General features: G+C 39.6%; 1 protein-coding gene across 5 annotated transcripts in view; it reads left to right on the top strand.

The window, feature by feature from the left end:
- Positions 1-3,564: 3,564 nt before the first annotated feature.
- RMDN2 (regulator of microtubule dynamics 2) overlaps positions 3,565-19,162 on the top strand; it is a 74,049-nt gene continuing 58,451 nt past the window's right edge. The window contains exons 1-5 of one of the 5 annotated variants that reach the window (XR_014711118.1): positions 3,565-3,973; positions 5,473-5,925; positions 12,427-12,622; positions 14,914-15,016; positions 17,264-17,324. Coding sequence is in view for 1 of the 5 variants with exons in the window: in XM_084624854.1 (XP_084480980.1) it covers positions 5,483-5,925; positions 12,427-12,622; positions 14,914-15,016; positions 17,264-17,324 (803 nt within the window). In the remaining 4 variants the exon portion in view is untranslated. Of the gene's footprint in view, positions 3,974-3,998; positions 4,414-4,437; positions 4,675-5,255; positions 5,310-5,472; positions 5,926-12,426; positions 12,623-14,913; positions 15,017-17,263; positions 17,325-19,162 lie in introns of those variants that run through there. The other 4 variants (XM_084624854.1, XR_014711116.1, XR_014711119.1 and 1 more) reach the window with 4 other exon arrangements.

The raw sequence follows: 19,162 nt of genomic DNA, 5'->3' as shown, positions 1-19,162 counted from the left end.
TCTCAAGATAAATGTGAGAAGCGAGGGACATATGCTTCTTTTGTTAAAATATTATATGTTTGCTGCTGAAGAAAAAAATCCAGAATACTTAACGTGGTTTTAGTTAAATAAAACAATTTAAATGTCTGTCTGGTGATGTTCTCCTCCTAATACAGCATGGCAAGAAAATCCTCCAAATATTAATGATTAACCTGTTGAATTGGAGATAGTTCACCTCCCAATGACTTCATAAATATCTGCTTCAATTATCTTTGGTAAATGAAATAACCAAACAATCATTCATTTTCTGATATAGCTGTAAAACTAATCTGAAAAGTTTTCAAAATAAATCACTGTTTAAAAATGTATAGTGTGTACCTTCTAAAAATGAAACCTACATCTATTTCTGAGTTGTGAAGAATATGTATTAAGTTTATAACAACCAGCAAGAATGCACTTTTATGTAGAAAACCATGATTAAATCGAGTATTCCTAACTAGTGATTTAAATAATGATTTAAATCAAATCCACCCTGCCATGAACAGTTTCGGTTTGAACAAATCAGCATTTTCCAATGAAAGCACCTTTCATGAAGAAATTCCCATCCTGCTCTAGATCTGAGGGTTAGCCCCATTGTTGCTGTGAAGCTCCAAGTAGCCATGACATGAAAACTATGAGCTCAACTATGAGCTCCAAGGTGACTTCTGGCTTCTTGCTTAATTCAATCCAACTAAAATGCTAGAATGCTGGATTCAGACACTGCCAGTCTCTCCTGTTGGAGCTGTTCCACTTGGTATAAATATTCATTGAGCCAGAAACAAAGACTGACTCTATAACCGGGTGAGTAGGAATCTGAGGACCAAGTCCCTGCGCTGGCTGATTCAGTTCAGGGACTTAAGCTGGGGACTCCCACATCCGAGAAAACTGTCCCAACTACTGGTATTCTGGGGTCTCTTTCTCCCTTGGTTTTTTTGACAACAGATTTCAAGAGGCCTCATTTTCCTTCTGCATTGGAATGTAAATGAACTTCAAAACCTTGCAAATTTTTGCAAAATAGAATTGTTGTTTTCCAGTCAGTTCCAGGTACTGCCCCAATGCACTTTGTGGGTCATGGAGAAAAATAAATACATATTCTATGGCAGCCACTTCTAATGCCTGACTGCCTCGCGGTGGGTAGCTCATCATGAGATAACGGGTAGAGGGTTGGGCAGGGCACCACGCAGCCTCACAGTTCAATTCTTTATGAGCAAAATCGTAAAATACCTTTTCCTCTTCAACAGGAAGAACAGTTCCCACTGAAGTTAACAGAAGCACTGGACAATCACCCCCATTAAAATTCTTGGAAGTACTTTTGAAAATCAGACCACTTATCTAGATGCCTCATTTTAGGCACCTACTTTTGAAAATCTTAGCCCACTGAAACAAAAAATTAACTGGTTGCTGCATCTGTAATCTTTTATTTCAACTTTGTGTTGCATCTGTCATGTGCTAGTAAATTCACCTTTGGTAATCCTTTCTAGCTTTATTTAGCTTGCATGAATATATTTGGCATAGTACTTAAAAATTAAAATATAAATAAAGGTTTGCAAGCAAGGTTTTTGCTACACTTGTTCCTGAACATCAACACCTGAAACACAATTAGCTAGAAGACTGGCACCATCCTATTGTCTAAAAATAGAAGCTGTATTATGTAACTTAAAATTATAACTCTCACTATACTAAAATCCAATCCTTTGGAAATAATATAGCTAATATTTTCATGAAGTTTCCAAGTTACGTAAGATTTTTTAAACTGATTTTCTAAACTGCTGAGCACTCACAATTCCTACTACTGTTGGTGCAAGTTGCGGGTGCTCAGACCTCTGAGACTACGTTAAGATTTGACTGAGTACGGACAGCTCCCATCAACTGGAATTGTTAGTGTTCAGAAATTTTGAAAATCAGATAATCTCAATAGAGTTTAAGTATCTCAGTTCCCACTTGTAAAATGAGAATAATAATAATAATTCTTTGTATCAGAGGTGTACTGAGGATAAGAACATAAGAATGGCCATACTGGGTCAGACCAAAGGTCCATCCAGCCCAATATACTGTCTCCCGACAGTGGCCAATGCAGCCCCAGAGGGAGTGAACCTAACAGGTAATGATCTAGTGATCTCTCTCCTGCCATCCATCTCCACCCTCTGGCAGACAGAGGCTAGGGACACCATTCCTTACCCATCCTGGCAAATAGCCATTAATGAACTTCACCTCCATGAATTTATCCAGTTCTCTTTTAAACCCTGTTATAGTTCTAGCCTTCACAACCTCCTCAGGCAAGAAGTTCCACAAGTTGACTGTGCGCTGTGTGAAGAAGAACTTCCTTTTATTTGTTTTAAACCTGCTGCCCATTAATTTCATTTGGTGGCCCCTAGTTCTTATATTATGGGAACAAGTAAATAACTTTTCCTTATTCACTTTCTCCACACCACTCATGATTTTATATACCTCTATCATCTCCCCCCTTAGTCTCCTTTTAAAATAAAATAAATTTATTAATGTATTAGAAGTGTCTGAGTGTCTTTAAAATAAAATAAATTTATTAATGTATTAGAAGTGCTCAGATAAGGGTGTGCTGGGAGCCATAAAAGTACCCTGATAAAGCCATTCCTTGTAATAAGTGTGTCAAATGTATCAATCTCAGACCAAACTGTAAAGGACTTGGCTTCAGTCTTACAACGTGCTCCATTAGGGTCTGCACCCATGTGAAACCTCAGTGGGCCACTGTGTGGGCACAGAGATCAAGGCATTGAAGTCTAAGACCCTGATCCTGCAAACACTTTCTCACATGCTTAACTTTACCTCTGTGAATCATCCTGTTGAAATCAAAGTGTGAGTGTTTTACATGATTTGGGCCTTACAGAGCTCTTATATGAGGGTGCAATGTAAAAGCCTGTGTGAGATATGGCACCCCTTTCTCTGTTGCACCATAAGCTACTTGTCTTCACTTTCAAGGCCCTTCATGACCTATCCCCACCACACCTATCATCTGTCATTTTCCACCACTGCCTTCATTGCCCACATGTTAAACTTTCAAGCACCTTGTGCTTTCTCTCATGCCACTTTTCATGCTTGGGAGGTGCTGCCTGTAAACATCTGCAAAACTATCTCATTATCTTTCTTCAAAACCCTCCTTTATTGTGATGCCTACAAAAACTTTACAGTGACTAAGCTTCTGGCACAACTAGACCACTGCCTGTCATTCTGACCAATACTGTTTCATTGTCTTTTGTCCTCCCCATCAATCTGTCCAAATCTGTCTGTCTCCTGTCTTATACTCAGATTGTAAGCTCCCTGGGGCAGGGACCTGCTTTATGTTCTGCTCACACAGCCCCTAGCACAATGTAATCTTGCTCCACACCTGCGGCTCCCCTAGGCACTACGGGAACACGAATAATCAAAAATATATCCCAGGTGATGGCAGGACCTTGCTGCAGAAATCCCTGCCCCGCTTTGGCTTCTTTTCTCTCCAGCCACCTGTAAAACAGCGCTGCTCCGAAGGGCGTTACCCGCCTGGCACTGCTCCGCCAGGGGGCTGCCCAGGGCAGCGTTAGCGTCGCCGCCCTGGGTCACCGACCCAGCCCGGCTGCCCCAGGAGCCCCGCTGGGATGGGCGCACCCGGGGGAAGCCCCCTGAAGTCACGGGGGGTTGCAGGAGGCTTCCGCGGGGCCGGGATTTCACCCCGGGCCCTTGTCCCCGCCGCCGGGGAAGCTGGCTCCGCACTGCTGGCTTGCAGCCGTCAGGCTCCCGCCGCCAAGGAGGAGCCGCCCCACGGCGGACGGGCTCCGAGCGGGCCGCAGTCCTCGGAGTCTCCAGCCCCGGAGCGGCCCCGCTCGCTCGGCCCACCTGTATCCGGGTCTCGGCAGCCCCTGGGCGGCCCCCTGCGCTGCGCCCGCCCCCTCCGTCCTCCCAGGCGGAGCCGCGTCTCCTCTCCGAGCCGGAGCCCCGCTGCCCGGTACGTAACCGGGGCTGAATGGGCCCCCGGGGTCCCGCTACCGCCCTCCGGCTGCAGGCCGCCCGCCAGCACCCAGCCTCCCACCAGGCAGGAGGCGGCGCCTGGGGCTCCGCACGCCGCAGAGGGGTGCAGCCCGGCCGCCCGGGGTATGGGCTGTGGAGCTGCCCTCCCCGCCGCGCCCTGAGCTCAGAAACCCGGCCGGGCGAGTCGCCCCGCGCCGCCTGCTGAGAAGGCGCCAGCTCGGCAGAGGCACCTGACCCCGCAGGCAGGGTCCAGCTCCTGTCCCCCGGGGAGAAGGGGCCTGAGGGGTCAGTCACGGGCCCCGGGTCCCTGACGCCGCCGACCGGGATGGCCTTGGACTGTGCTCTCTGCTCCCCAGTTAACATGTCCTGGCTGGGGTGCGAGAGAGAGCCGCAGTGAACGCTCCAGTGCCGGGGCAGGTGTATCTTCCTCTGCTCCTCTAACCCGTCCCTCTTTTCACTCACTTGTGCTTTAATAAAATATCCCCCCTTTGGGCTGAACGTGCCCTGCTTGGGGGTCAGCTGGCAGGGGAAGACTTTTGTGAAGTCTGAAGACCATCTGTCCCTTTTGGCTCTTTTTTGATCAAGGGGGTGAGGGGAAGATAGTGCTTCTACCTCTTAAAAAATTGTTACGACTACTTTTGTGCATGGAAATCTCTAAGCCAACTTTCAAATGCCAAGGTAATCCTTGAGTGTCTTTGAAAACAATTTAAAAATTATGAAGATACAAGCCATTTTTTAAAAGGCTCCATGCACGCACAATAGACATTTTATTAAACTATGTCAGTGCCTGCTGTAGAACAGGCTGTGCCACTCCATAGAGCCATAGCTAGGTATTTTGTGTATGTGCAAACTAAGGCAGCCCCCTTTGACTTTCATGGTTTCTTTGGAGGCATTGCAGGAGGGCAGATCCACATGCAGAATCTGACCCTGATCTTGCAAACCTCTATGCATGTACATAATTTTTAAGCGCATGCAGGCAGGATCATATCTGAAGTTACACAAAAAAAGTCTGTAAAATCAGGGCTTAAATTTGTAAAGTGCTGTGAAAATATAAATCCCAAAGTAAATGTTAAGTGTTGTTAGAAAATTTTGTAGTTTAAAAACCACAGAATTTTATAAAACCAAACTACACAGGTTTCTTCTTTTAAAATAGAAACGCCCAAGAACATTAACTACAATATTAAAGTTACAAATGAAGGCCCCAGTCCTGTACACACGTAAGTGTGTTTGCAGAACGGAGGTCCTTGAACACAAAAAAACTGGGAAGTACATAAGTTAAGGTCGTCATTGCAACATTGTCGCCCTCATTGCATGTATGTAGTATTTTATTACTACTGAGGCTAATAAATGTATGATATATAAATATATACCGTATCTGCTGGCTGGTATAGATTTAGATTTATATATTTAAAGGTAAGAGTATTCTGACAGAGTGAAAAAGTAGATTTCATTCTCTCCCCCTTCCTTCATTTTCAGATAAACAGAAATGTCTCACTCTGAAAACAAAGGGCTGATTTTGGGCATAATGGCAGGGGCTGCAGGAATAAGCTTGGTACTGGTTTGGTATCACAAGATCCGAAAACCTGGGGCAACTGCATTACTAGATTTACGCAACAGATTTCATTATGTAGATTTGCAAAATGAAATGCATAACGAGCAAGGAACAGTGATGGCTTTACAAAGAAGACAGCTTCAGATACTGGAAAAATTGAATGGCTTACTATTGAATGTGGAAGAACTGAAGAGAGAGGTGAAGTTTCTTAAAGAAGCTGTTCCAAAGCTGGAAGAGCTTGTTCGAGATGAGCTTCAAGGGAAGGCTGATGTTCGTCGGATTAGCCCTTCACACAGAGCCACCAGAAAAAGAAGAGCTGAGACAGCTTATGGAGCAACTGAAACTACCAGTTCTGAGGAGGCAGATAGTGAAGGCGGGTGAGTCTAAAATATTTCATGCACAGTACACTTTAAAATTGGCATGCAAACATTTCATATATGTGGAATTATGTTCTGTAAACAGCAGTCCAATTTATTTATGTTTCACATGTACTTATTATTCTATATCTCAGCATCTGATAAAGCTTTCCAAATCAGTAGGGCCAGATCCTGTACGCTGCTGTGGCTGATTTGCACAGGTCTTCTAGGAATGTCTCAATTTTGATTGAAAAAACAAATAAAAATAAAGCATTTTGGAACAAATGGGATGGGGTGGTTCAATATTTTGTTTCAACGTGACTTTTAATATTGAAATTTAGATTTTCTATTATAATATAAAATTTTAGAGGTCAACATCAGAACAAACTGTTTCAATTTTATCAAAATTTAACAGTTTGATTTGAAATAATTTTTTCTAAAATACTTATTTTGCCTGAAATTTAAGTTTTTTGGGTTTGTTCCTATTCAGAATGAAAACAGATTTTGAAATCTTGAAATTTCCTGCATAACATAATTTCTGGCTCCTGCATAGCTCTGCTCCTGACCTTCTCATGGAGGCATCCCATATCGCCACAACTTCAGATGAGATGTTTAAAAAGAAACTCCTGGATCATTTTTTAAGGGTCCCGGTTGTGTCTAACAAGTTATTTAGTGCTTTCTCTTCAAAGTGCGTTATACTCATTACTAATTGTGTTCAATGCTCCCTATTGCCTGAGAAGTGAGTATACTGTTTTCTTAGTGCTGTCATCATTTGCTGGCCTGGAGACACAGAATCTAAGCTTCAGTTTCGGTTCTCACTTTCTGTAAATTTAAACAGGTACAACATGGGCAGTGGCAATACAGATTTCACAATATTGCCCTGATAATGCATCTAAATCCTGACCTGGAGGGCCCACTTTTCGGGTCAAGAGGTCTCCGTACCATTCAGTCCTTGGCCTTTTTTCTCGGGCTGCTAATAAATGCCAGTTGTCATGGTGGGTTATGTGGAATTTTATTAATGGGTTACTTTTATAATTAATTTTCCCTTTTAAGGGAAGGAAAGAAATATGAGCAGTTTGCCCCAACTGTGTGTTCTCAACTCTTCAGTGCATATATTGACAAATCTGCTACACCACTTAAAGACTGTTCTGAAGAGAGCTCTCTTTATGTCCATGCAAATATCCTCATGGAATGACTGCACTCAACTCTAAACATACTGTAGAATTGTAAAGGCCTGCATTTAGTAACAGTCTAAGATAGGGGTATGCAACCTATGGCACGCGTGCCAAAGACGGCACGTGAGCTGATTTTCAGTGGCACTCACACTGCCCAGGTTCTGGCCACCAGTCTGGGGGCTCTGCATTTTAATTTAATTTTAAATGAAGCTTCTTAAACATTTTAAAAACATTATTTACTTTATAGTTTAGTTCTATATTATAGACTTATAGAAAGAGACCTTCTAAAAATGTTAAAATGTATTACTGGCACGCAAAACCTTAAATTAGAGTGAATAAATGAAGACTCAGCACACCACTTCTGAAAGGTTGCCAGCCCCTGGTCTAAGTCATTATAGATAGCCAGCTTCTATGATCAGTCTTTAATGTGATGAAGGCAAAAGTTCTGGGATCATGCTTTTGGTTTAATAGTGTTTTAGTAGGTAAATTCCCCAGAGAGAGCCTCTGTCTCTCTCCTTTGACATACTAAAGGTGTGATACCATCAAAGAAATACAGAACGGCTCTTTTTCGGTTTTATGCCTTTTCTTTTATTTCTGACTTCTAGTAGCTTTAAAGGTAGTTATTGAATGGTTCTATAAACAGGTGTTGCATATTATGGTAACCTGTTGTGTCTGAATGTTACATATGTGTAGAGTAGACTGCATCTAACATGAATACTGAATGCATCCGATGAAGTGAGCTGTAGCTCACGAAAGCTTATGCTCTAATAAATGTGTTAGTCTCTAAGGTGCCACAGGTACTCCTTTTCTTTTTACGAATACAGACTAACACGGCTGCTACTCTGAAAACTGAAAATTAGTAAATCTAACTAATCAAATATATTTGACCAACAATAATCATTTTGTATAAGTTGTTGTTAGACTTCAGCACTAAGATATTCCCCAGATGTATTTGAAGTTATATGTAGGGTGTCTTTTAAATCAGATCAGATTAATGTAATAATAAACTATGATATTCTTGGATTATTAGTTTGATTGTCATAGGAAAATGTTTTAATAACATACAGACTTACCTGAGGCTGAAATAATCAGTAGCAATTTTTTTCATACTAAGGTAACCTGCAAAGGTGAAAGTGTAGAACAACACTTTTCTACTGAAATATATTTTATTTTGAGCCTGAGTGGATACTCTACACCTTACCATCATAGTTCTTTGCAGTAGTCTTTCCTTTACAAATGCTTAATAACTTTACTTAAATTTCAAAGCATATACACAATATAACAAAACACCAAAGTGCAAAGCTGCCCCTCTTGTCATTGAAATTGTTCCTTAAGATTCACTTTTTCTTTGTTACCAATAAGAATCACAATTATAATAAAAAAAAACCCTAAACACTACCTTTTACTTGAATTGTGAAGCTGTGCACATGCCTAACCTGAGTCTGAAACATATTGCTCTGAAATCTAAGCTTGCTCATAATAGTGCTCTCCACCTTTTTGTTACTCTCACTCACTGGATCATTTCTAAGTTTAGGTTCTGATCCTGCAAACACTTACGTATGAGCCTAACATTATGTACATGAGAAATTAGATTACACACATGGGTCAGTGCTTGCAAGGTTGGCCTTAGATTGCAAGTTCTTTAGGGCTCGAATTCATTAAGGTACTTAAGCACATACATATGTAATCCCATTGACTTCAGTGGAAGTACTGATGTGATTAAAATTAGTCCTGATTAAAATGTGCAGGGTGTTTTCCAATCTTTACGCATAACTTTTAGAACCAGGGTGATATAAAAGGCTGCTAGCTTGTTCCGGTGAAACCAGTCATTGGGCTCCCTTTAGCATTTTTCACATCAGTAATTTTTAATATTGTCTTACTTTGTCATTTAACAATTGGAAGAATTCTCTACTTTGAGGTAAAACAGCCTCTGATTCAAACTGATAAACTGCATATAATCCTTGCTTTAAATCAGAAGATACCTTTGTTGATTAGTTGTCTTAATATCTGTGTTCCCTTCTTAGTATGTAATGCTTTCATACTGAAAATATTTAAAATATGTTATAAAGGTGTAGGGGAGAGAATAGTGAGTAAATCCATAGGTCAAAGACACTCAAAATGTATTTGTTCCCTGATCCTGCAAACAGTTAAGCAGATGCTTAAATTATGTACTTGAGTATTCTCATTGCTCTGTGTCAGTAGGGCTACTAATGTGTGAAGTTATGCATGTGTTACTATTTGCAGGATCAGAGCCATAGATTGTACTCTCTTTGGATGTTTTGCTGTGGGGACAAGTAGTTTTCAACTTATCTGAAAAAGTGTGAAAAGGTCAAGATAGGAGAAGATTTTAAAAATTGCTGTACTACATCTGGGCTATCAGCATCCATCACTGCTAGTTTTTTTTGGTGCCCAGTTCCCTGGTGGACTAATTGAGTGTCTTGTGACTCTTTTCAGGAAGAATGGAGTTGTAGTATAATACATTATAGCTCTCAGAAACCAGTGGTTTTGCCTTAATAATGGAAAATTGTTTCAGCATGTTTCATTTAATAATATACCGAGCATTTTTCCTTTGTCAGAAATGATTTGAGATACTTAAAAAAAAAAAAAAGAGAAAACAATATCAAAATGAACAATGTCATTTATCTTTATCAAGGGAACAGATTGTCTCCTCCACATGTTTCTGTGAGGATTCACAAGCATGGGGGTGAGGAAGTGCTACATATGAATATTAATACAGACTAGGAGAGGTTTTTTTTTTTAAATGCACTTCCATGGGATCAGAGGGGGATGATGTGCAACCACCTGCCCATTCCTGTTCCAACTCACCTTATCTCCTCCCTCGTCCCCCGCACAGGCTGTGGACTGGAAAAGGAGTTCTTCTCTCTTGTTCTGGGAAGTGAGGAAAGGCACATTATGTGGATTGATGGGGATATGATCTGGCCATAGAACATTATTACTTCCCTGATATTTTTATGTTTTGTTATTGATGAAGCTTATTCACTTGTTATAATTTCCAAAACAAAATATTGCTCAGCTGTGGCCTGCTTACAGATTTTCCAAGTGAAGTTGCTGAAAAATAGTATTTTATGATCTGGCTGTCTGGAGCTGATGCTTGGTATTGTCAGGTTGACATGAGACCCTTTGGAGTTCTCTGATGAGCTTGCTTTTGAGTGCTTCTCAGCATAAACTTGACCTTGGCATTTTTTGCTTATATGGGAACATCTTGCAGTAATCATATTAGTCTGTTTTTCAGCCTTGGACAGACAATGTTTTTACAGGGGGAAAAAGAAACAAATGGGGGAGGAGATGTTATTTCTGCTAGTTATCGTTAATGATCATTGATAACACTGAGACCTTGATTCCCATGAGCAAAATCAAACACTTTAAACCTTAAAGAGTGTTTGACGTGGTTCGGAAAAGCTTTTAACTCTACACTTTTACAGTTAGTGTCGTACCGGAACATGTAGTTCCATTTACAATGACTATTTAATCATTGCTACTTTACATTATCTAACCAAGCTTTTTCAATTCGTAGTTAAACAAAACAGCCCTTTTGACCTGAGTAAGATTTCCAACTGATTTGAGAGAAGGAGTTCAGCACTGAAGCATGCATTACAGCCAAAGAAGCATTTAAAAATGTACTGCTTTTTTGGTGGTTTATATAGTCATTATATACACAACACTTACATATGCAATAGCTTTACAACCAGTTCAAAATAATAATGAAATAGCAACATATTGCACTTTTAAATATGTTTTAGCAGACTACAGTAAATATTTAACAACTTTCAAATCCTGACTCTAATGAAGTCAAGGGAACTTTTGCCATTGGACTTCAGTGGTGTGAGGATTCAGCTCTAAATAAATAAACTAAATATATAAAAATCTGTTCTGAATATTTCACTTCTTTGGTCCATCATACTTCGCTTTTCAATTTTTCACTAAGAAGCTTGTGTTCCTCTTCTTTCCCTTACCAGTGGGGTAATTTAGGTTTAGAAACTACTGTGCTAAATCTGGCAATTCTGTTATTCAGTAAGCAGCTGCATACGTACTTTAACTTATCCAAGCAAGACGTAAATGCACAGTGTCATTTTAATTCTGGTAGTTTTCTTAGAATGATTTATTGAAGACAGGATTATTTAAATAAGCCTATCAAAAATCATGTAGCTCTATATTTCCAACACACTATAGTGATCATATTTCTATAAAATCATTTGTGTGTTTTGGTTGTTCTGAGCAAATTTGAGGGAATTATTTATTGCTTAAGGTGTGAAATAAATATTAAAAATATGCAATTTGTATTTTATTCTGGTCATGATAACTTTGAGTGCTTTGTGCTTGGTAGAAAATAATTTCTAAAGAGTACTGCAAAGAGATTGTTCCATAAGAACATGATTTTCAAAAAATGGATGTCAACAGTTACTTACTTTTTTTTTTTTTTTCTTTTGGGTATGTGCACCTAAATAGATGGCCAGAACTTCAAATGTCTTTTGGAGTTAGTGGAAATTGTTGGCTGGTCAGCTCTTTGGAAAATAAGGCCACTTATTTATCTCTGCGTGGCAATTTATAAAATAGGATTCTTTCCTTAGTTGTATTTTCCCATAACTCAGTCAGTGAAGTTAGTGAACTACTTTAGTTTTTCCAGTGTGGGATATTAATCTTCTGAATGTACAAAATATATTGATGTAATTGATCATGCTTAACATGTAAATAGCATTTGACATCGTTAAAGCATTTTAAAAATGCTGTGTCATTGATTTTTGCAGCATTCTTATGCAGTTGGCTCGTATTTACACCTGCATTTCACAGATGGGGAAAATGAGGCACAGAGGTCAAGTGAGTTTTTCAAGGCTACTGTAATGGAATGTTAAACTGTATTGTACGGTTCAGGCACTAGATGTCTCTGTGCATAAAATACCATACTTAAGCTAACCTCAGCCACACCTGGCAGTGCCTTAAAGGATCTTATGATGAACACACCTGCTATGTATCTTGCTCAGAAGCAAGCTCTGTAGCCAGCCCATATCTGGTAACGGGATCATGTAACAACTACTGAGACAGTGTCAGAAACAGAATAAGAACTCTCTGTATTCCTGTGCTCTAACCACTAGGCAATGCCTCTGACAATCACGTTTTGCAGACTTTGGCAGAGTGCATCAAGATTATTTGCCTAATATGCTAGTGATAATGAATCTATTCTCCAGTTCAGAGTAGGGATACTGTAAAATGAATGTGAAATTATCAGGAACTGAGCTAACTTTTTTAAAGTTGGGGAACTGGCACAAATTGTTATAGAATGTTTTGTCAATATTTTTAGAATATATAATTATTGTTTCTATAATTTTAGCTATATTACAGCTCACACTGATACTGAAGGAGAATCCGAAGAAGAAAGGCGATGGATTAGTTTACCTGCAGAATCTGCGAGACCAGAAAAGGAAACAGAATTATTTAATCTTCTGCAGCAGGTGGACAGTTTGTGTTGTGGTTCAGATGATGATAAAAAGGAGAGCTTCAGACTGTTACTTGAGAAAGAGGAAAAGGTACTAAGGGATAAATGTACAATTATTTTCATGGTCCTGGCTCTAGGTTCACTACTGTATATGTCATCCTTCTTAACTCTTTGAAATATTAGAACTATAGTACAGAAGAATAGAAGGTTTTGTACAACAATTGACATTAAAAACAAAAATTCTTTCAAAGTATCATCACATCAGTATTTTTATTAGGGTAGCTGTAAAGGTTTAATTGTTTTGTTTTGCACTAAAGTTAAAATATATCAAGTTCCAGTTTGTTACAGCTTCTTAAGGAACAGACATGGCATGGACTTTTTTAGACCATAGTTTTTTCCAGCTCTTAAATTTGTCTATATGGAAAAGTCCTATGGAATTAAATAGTGAAGAAACCAATAGGGGTCTAAAGAAATTTAACAAGTGTTTATCGAAATTACACTAAAAACCAATAGAGGAGAGATCCACTGAAGCCAATGGAGCTATGACAGTTTACATCACCTGAGGATCTGCCCCATAAAATCAAATAGAGTGATCATTAGTGTGTAGTTTTTTTAAGTGTCCTATAGGAGGGTATGATGGCACACTCACCTCGAGTGCCTTCTAGTGGCTGGATGTGGTATTGTGGGCCTTTCTTGCACCTGTCTGTAGGTTGTCAACCGCTCTTGGTGGGTCTTCTGTGGCTGAGCTCTCCAGCCACGTCTCACAGTCCGTATGAATGAATGAACCCCTTTTGGGGTAACAAGGTTCCAACAAGGACTACCAGTTTGTCCTTATTAGTGTCTTTAGCAATGTCTCTGGACCCTTGAGTCTAGCCTCTTTATTGGGCTTTTAGTAAAGAGCTCCACCAGGAATGTTGGTCTACCCTCATCTGGGCCCTGTTTCTTGGCCCTTTAAATCTAGTCCCTTTTCTTGGACTTTTAAACTAGCTGTGTCCCTTTCCAGGGCTTAGGCCACTCCAGCACTTGCTGGTGGGGGACCCAGGTCCATCTACTACTCCAGGTACCAACACACAGCAGCCACTTACTGCTCCCTCCAGTTTGCTGCTGCTATTCCTTGGGCCTTTTCTCATACTTCAGAGGTGAAGTTCTCAGAGCCTCTTCCTCCTGTCTGAATGCAAATACCACAGAACCCTTCTGCTTCCCTCTGGAGCTCCTGTGACCAGAGAGGAGCACCCTTCCCTGCTTCTCTGGTCACAACCAGCAACTGACCTGCTCAGGTCTTGCAGCTTCTTTTATCTGAGTCTACTGGGCTCTGCTTGGCTCCTTCCATATAGCCTGTCTAGGCAGGCCTATAGGACCCACCTTTGCTGCTCTTTTCCAATGGCAGGGTGTAGTAGGACCACAGGACCTCCAGCAGGGGGCCACAAAGGCCCAGTACACCCCATTACAGAGGGATATAATTCTCTATTAAATTCTAAAGAATGATTTGAAAAACGAGTAGAAAGTTACAATTGTCTGGTATATTCTCTAGGACAGGGATAGTAAATTATTATTTGCCAAAGTCCAAATTTCTTGGTCAAGGTATAGTCAAGGTCCAGACTTCAGAGAAAATAATAATAATAAAAAAACCCAATAATGATGATAAGTAAAAAAAAAAAAAAAAAAAAAAAAAAAAAAAGATTTCAGGGTCTGTTAAAAAGTGTCTGTTAATCCGAATTTGGCCCGCAGTCTGCCTATTTACTATCCCTGCTCCAGGACTTTTCCTTTAAGGTGAGCTTGACCTTTCAGCACTTACGCTCTCATTGAAATCACAGGGAGTTTTAGGTGCAGGAATCAATACAGTGCTCACTCTTCATACATTTCTTCTGGTTAGGCATATATTAGTGCTTCTGGTAGTGTTCCTCATTTAATAAGTGTAGAAAATAGCTGTCAGACTGGTAGATATGATACTTACTGTGAGTGTATGATGAGACTTTTATTTCATGCACAAAGAAAACATTGTAATTGCTTACTGCATGATATTTGTATAATGGATTACCTTTTTAATTGTAATAATGAACAGTTATAGAAAGTCCTTTGGTAATGAAAAGAGAAAAAAAACCTGAACAGACCTAATACATGGGTTCCAGCTAAGTGTCCCAATATTTATCTTCTCTTCCTAGAGGAAAAATTCATCTATCTTGCTCTCCAAACATAATAAACATAGTGTGGCAGGAATAAAAATAGCCCAAGATTCACCATCTTTCAATGAGGGGAACGAGGGGAGAGAATAAATATGTGTTAAATTATTTTAACTATTATTCAAGGAAACTGTATAAAATTAAATTTACATTTTGGTCAATTTAATGGTCTAATATATCTGCTTCTTTCTTCTTCTTTCAGTATGGAAACCATGAAGGGTTTCTTTGGAGACTTGCACGAGCTTATGGAGATATGTTTGAGATGACTACAGATATTGAAGAAAAGAAGAAATATGTTGCTAATGGTAGGGGGAGCAAAAAACTGGCTAGATAAAATGACACCTGATTATTGTAGAAAGGCTCATACTGTGAACTTTTAGTGGTACTTTTCCCTGAAATGTCATAGTCCAAGCAATTTGTAATCTGGTTTTATAAGGATAGCATTTAGACTTCGATGAAAATGTTTTGCATGATAAAACTGCCAAGCGTTTTGGCATCAAGCACTTAGTTTCACTCTACTCAAAAGAGGTCCAGGACTGGATTAGAGGGGGTTTTGCCAGCCAGAATTGGCTCCAATCAGTGCTTTTAATCCTTAAATGTGAGCCAGACTGACACAGAACTAAAATAAAAAGACTCATGAGCCTGATGACAGCTAAATAAATGCCAAGGCTGAGACAATTTTTTTCCTAGGGCAAAGGTGGGGGTCCAGGGTTTCCTCTCTGCTCACCCTCCCCTGGCCCCACAGTTTAGTAACCCCATCTCAGGTGAGGAGGGCTGAGTATGGCTTTTTCGGGAGCCTGGGAATACTGTGGACTAGAAGCAGTGCTAAAGAATGAAAAGCAGAACATGCTGCATCCACTACACCTAGCCTGTGTATCCAACATCTCTTCCTAGATGTCCTGTTGTCAGCTTAATCTCAAACTGGTCCAAACTAAATTCCTGATTTTTTTTCCCCTCTCACTACCTCCATTTTTCCTCTGCAACTTTCCAAAGCACCACCATCCTGGCCATCACTCGGGTTCATAACTGGGAGGTCATCATTTGCTTTCTCTCCCTGGTCCTGCACATTTAAGCTGTATCTAAATCCTGCCACCTCTTCCTTTTCAGTACCTCTAGCATCTTCCTTTCTCAATGAGAAATTCTCACCCAGGCTGTCTTGACCTCGACTACTGCAAAATTCTTCTCTTGCCTCTCTGACATCCCCATTGCCCCCTCCCTGTCCATACAACACACTGCCACCAAAATAATCCTCTTTGCCCATATCTTTGATTACATCACTCCCTCTGTACCTCATCCACTGGCTCCCCCTGCATCAAATTTAACTTCTCGTTATTGCCTTCAGAACCCTACATAATCCTGCCTCTCCATACTTATCTCTTTGTCTTGTTCTGAGTTTTCATTAACCCACTCTGTTCCTCCAGGGATGCCAGCCTGGACCACTCATTTGACAGCTTCTCTCTCACACACACACACACCTCTCCATGCCTTCTTTCTCGCTATCCTTACACATGTAGTGTCCTTCCTGAGCTGCTCTGCAGGGTACCTACTCTGTCTGCCATCACATCTCTTGTGAAGACTCACCTCTGTCTTGATTCCTATAAGAAACTTGCTAACTGACATTGTCTTGCTTCATGACTAACTCGGATATAACTTACAAGCTCGGTATGTGTTTAATATTAACACAAGTATATCTTTGTTACTCCCTTCCCCTTACTCACTGTCCATTTGTTTACATGTCTGTCTGTACGGTGAGCTCCTTTGGGCAGGGATGTTCCCTTCTTTGTTTGGAAAGTGCTCAGCACACTGGAGCTACCAAAAATAAATAATAAAATAATAATAAAAATATACTTTGATCTCACATAATTTGCTGCTGCTTGTGATTAATTTTAGCACCTGTTGATGGGAGAAATGAGAAGCAATGGTGGTATGTGAAATGGGTCAGAGGTATTCATGTGATCAGCAGTGCGGCATCACAGCCTGTTCAGATATTTATCCTGCAATGGCTGCGTGTTCTGAGTTCTGAAGTCTCTTGCAGCATTTCTTAATTATTTTTAGTTTGGGAAGAGGCTCAGAGAGAACTGTTTCTAAAGCGGACTTGGCACAGTAACTTATTTTTAATTCCACCAGGACAGAGGATTGTTTGCTTTACCTCTTGCTTTTAAAGTTTATTTTTAATAATAATAATAATAATAATAAAAAGTGTGGCTTAATTGGTTACAGCTAAGGCTTTAGAAACAGCAAGCTCATCATCTGGACTCCTACTCAAAATGTGAATTTGGCCAAGTCGTTTAATTTCTTCATTCCTGAGTCAAAAGCAGAACATCACTGAAAACCAGTTGGTTGCATCTGAATTGAACTATCCTAAGTAAACAAAAGGATAAAAAATACATTTGTGTATGTATTGTGAATCCATAATGTTACAATATCCCTCTCAGTGTTTAAATGGAAAATCAGATTGGTTTCTTTTATATCTAAAATATATTATCTCATAATGTAGTTCCTGGCTTAATCTAAGATGGAGAGATGCTTTAGTATATCTTTTTCTTTTACAGGAAAAATTGTAGCTGAAAAAGCTATTCAGCTGGATACCATGAGCGCTGACAGCCACCAATGGTAAGTTTGAATAATGGAGAAATATTGTCTGTATTTTGGTTTTCTGCAAAGTCAGAAAGCTGAAATTGTCTATAAACAATTTCCACAACAAGTCCTATAAGAGTTACAGGCTTCATACTTTATCATTGTAGATTATTGGTTGGATATCAGTTTTGCAAGTTAGCTATTTATAACTTTATATGGTTTTATTTACCCAGCATAATGCAGTTACATCTAATAATTACATTAAAATATTTTGAGAAAAGCTTGCTATAGTACATGAAACCTCATTTTTTTTGGTGAAACACTAAACAGTTTTCCAGTAAGTATGATGAAATGCAGGAATGAGTATTTGATTATACCAGTATCTCATAACATTCATGCAAACTACTATTTTCCATTTTCTTTCTTTTCCTAAACTATTCAAAACAGTTGTTTAACATGATTTTCTTTTTCATGTTATTTTTCTTATGTCATTCAAATGCACCCATCCAAAGCTCTAGATGAACTTACAGTCTGTAGCAATGAAAGTTAAACAATAGGGCCAAATTCTGGTATGTATAGAGTAGTATCTTTCTATGTAAGTATTCCCTCTGGAATCCAGAGTTTTAGACAGATGCATTGTAATAATAAATTAAATATACACTATATTCATAGGAATACTTTAGGAATAGCTAATTATGAAAAAAGACAAAACGAAAAGTAAACAATGTAATGGAAGAGAGAGACAAATGGAAAATTATGGCTTGTGTGAACATTTGGAGATATGGGTATATCTGGATACTAATTTCTGCATTTTATCATGTTGCTTACTGAAATGGTGTTGGTTTGAGACCTCAAGATATTGGCCCATTGTCCATCCAAAATTGAAAATCCTCCCACATCCCCAGAATTGAGACTTTTCCATCATTCTTCCCAAATTAATTCCTCCTCCACACAACAAGAAGGAAACTGTGAGGGTAGTTAATGACTTGCAGCATTAATTGGAGACCAACAAATTTGGTTCTGGTGGACCAATAGGGAAAGGAAGCTCCAAAATCATATCTTCAGCCCCCTGTTATAAACAAGGGAGTTATTTGCTGCAGCCTTCAGCTAATCTCCTAATATATTGTGAGGAGTAGGTGATTTATGAGATGTTCAGGCCTTTCCTGGTTAACTCCAATAATATAAATAACACCTAGAAATGAATTGGTGGCCAGTGCAGATCATAAAGATCAAATGTGATGTGCTCTCTGTGAGGAACATTACATAGGAAATAAACCACTGCTTTCTACACTAGCAGAACTATTTTTACTGTCTTACATTTGAAAATTAATATATATTTTTTTCCTGTAGCTTGATGTAAAAATTAGGAACATGAACAAAATGACATATGAAAAGTTGGTAATAGAATTGGGCAAAATTTAGAATTTCTTTTGCATGAGAAATTCCAACATTTCAAAATTGTCTTTAGTCCCAAATTGGAACTGAAAAGTCAAAATTTCCTGAAAAAAGAAGTGTGACAGGGTCGGGCCAGATGGCTATAGGAGAGTAATAAGAAGGCAGATATACTAGCCCCAGGCTAAGTAGGTCCCTTTTCCCTGGGTAAGGTAACAGGGAAGGATCCAGAACCATCAGAAACCTTCTGGAGACAATTAAGACAGGCTGATTGGCTTCAGGTGTTCTAATCAAGAAGCTGCTAGAATCAATTAAGGCAGGCTAATCAGGGCACCTGGGTTTTAAAAAGGAGCTCACTTCAGTTTGTGGTGTGCCTGTGAGGAGCTGAGAGCGAGAACGTGGACTGTTGGAGGACTGAGGTGTACAAGCATTATCAGACACCAGGGGGAAGGTTCTATGGTGAGGATAAAGAAGGTGTCGGA

The sequence above is a fragment of the Lepidochelys olivacea genome (genome assembly GCF_965140295.1).
Source record: "Lepidochelys olivacea isolate rLepOli2 genome assembly, chromosome: 3".
In the NCBI taxonomy this organism is placed as follows: domain Eukaryota; kingdom Metazoa; phylum Chordata; order Testudines; family Cheloniidae; genus Lepidochelys; species Lepidochelys olivacea.
Note: the sequence above shows the minus strand (reverse complement) of the source record. Positions and strands in the feature narration are given on the sequence as shown.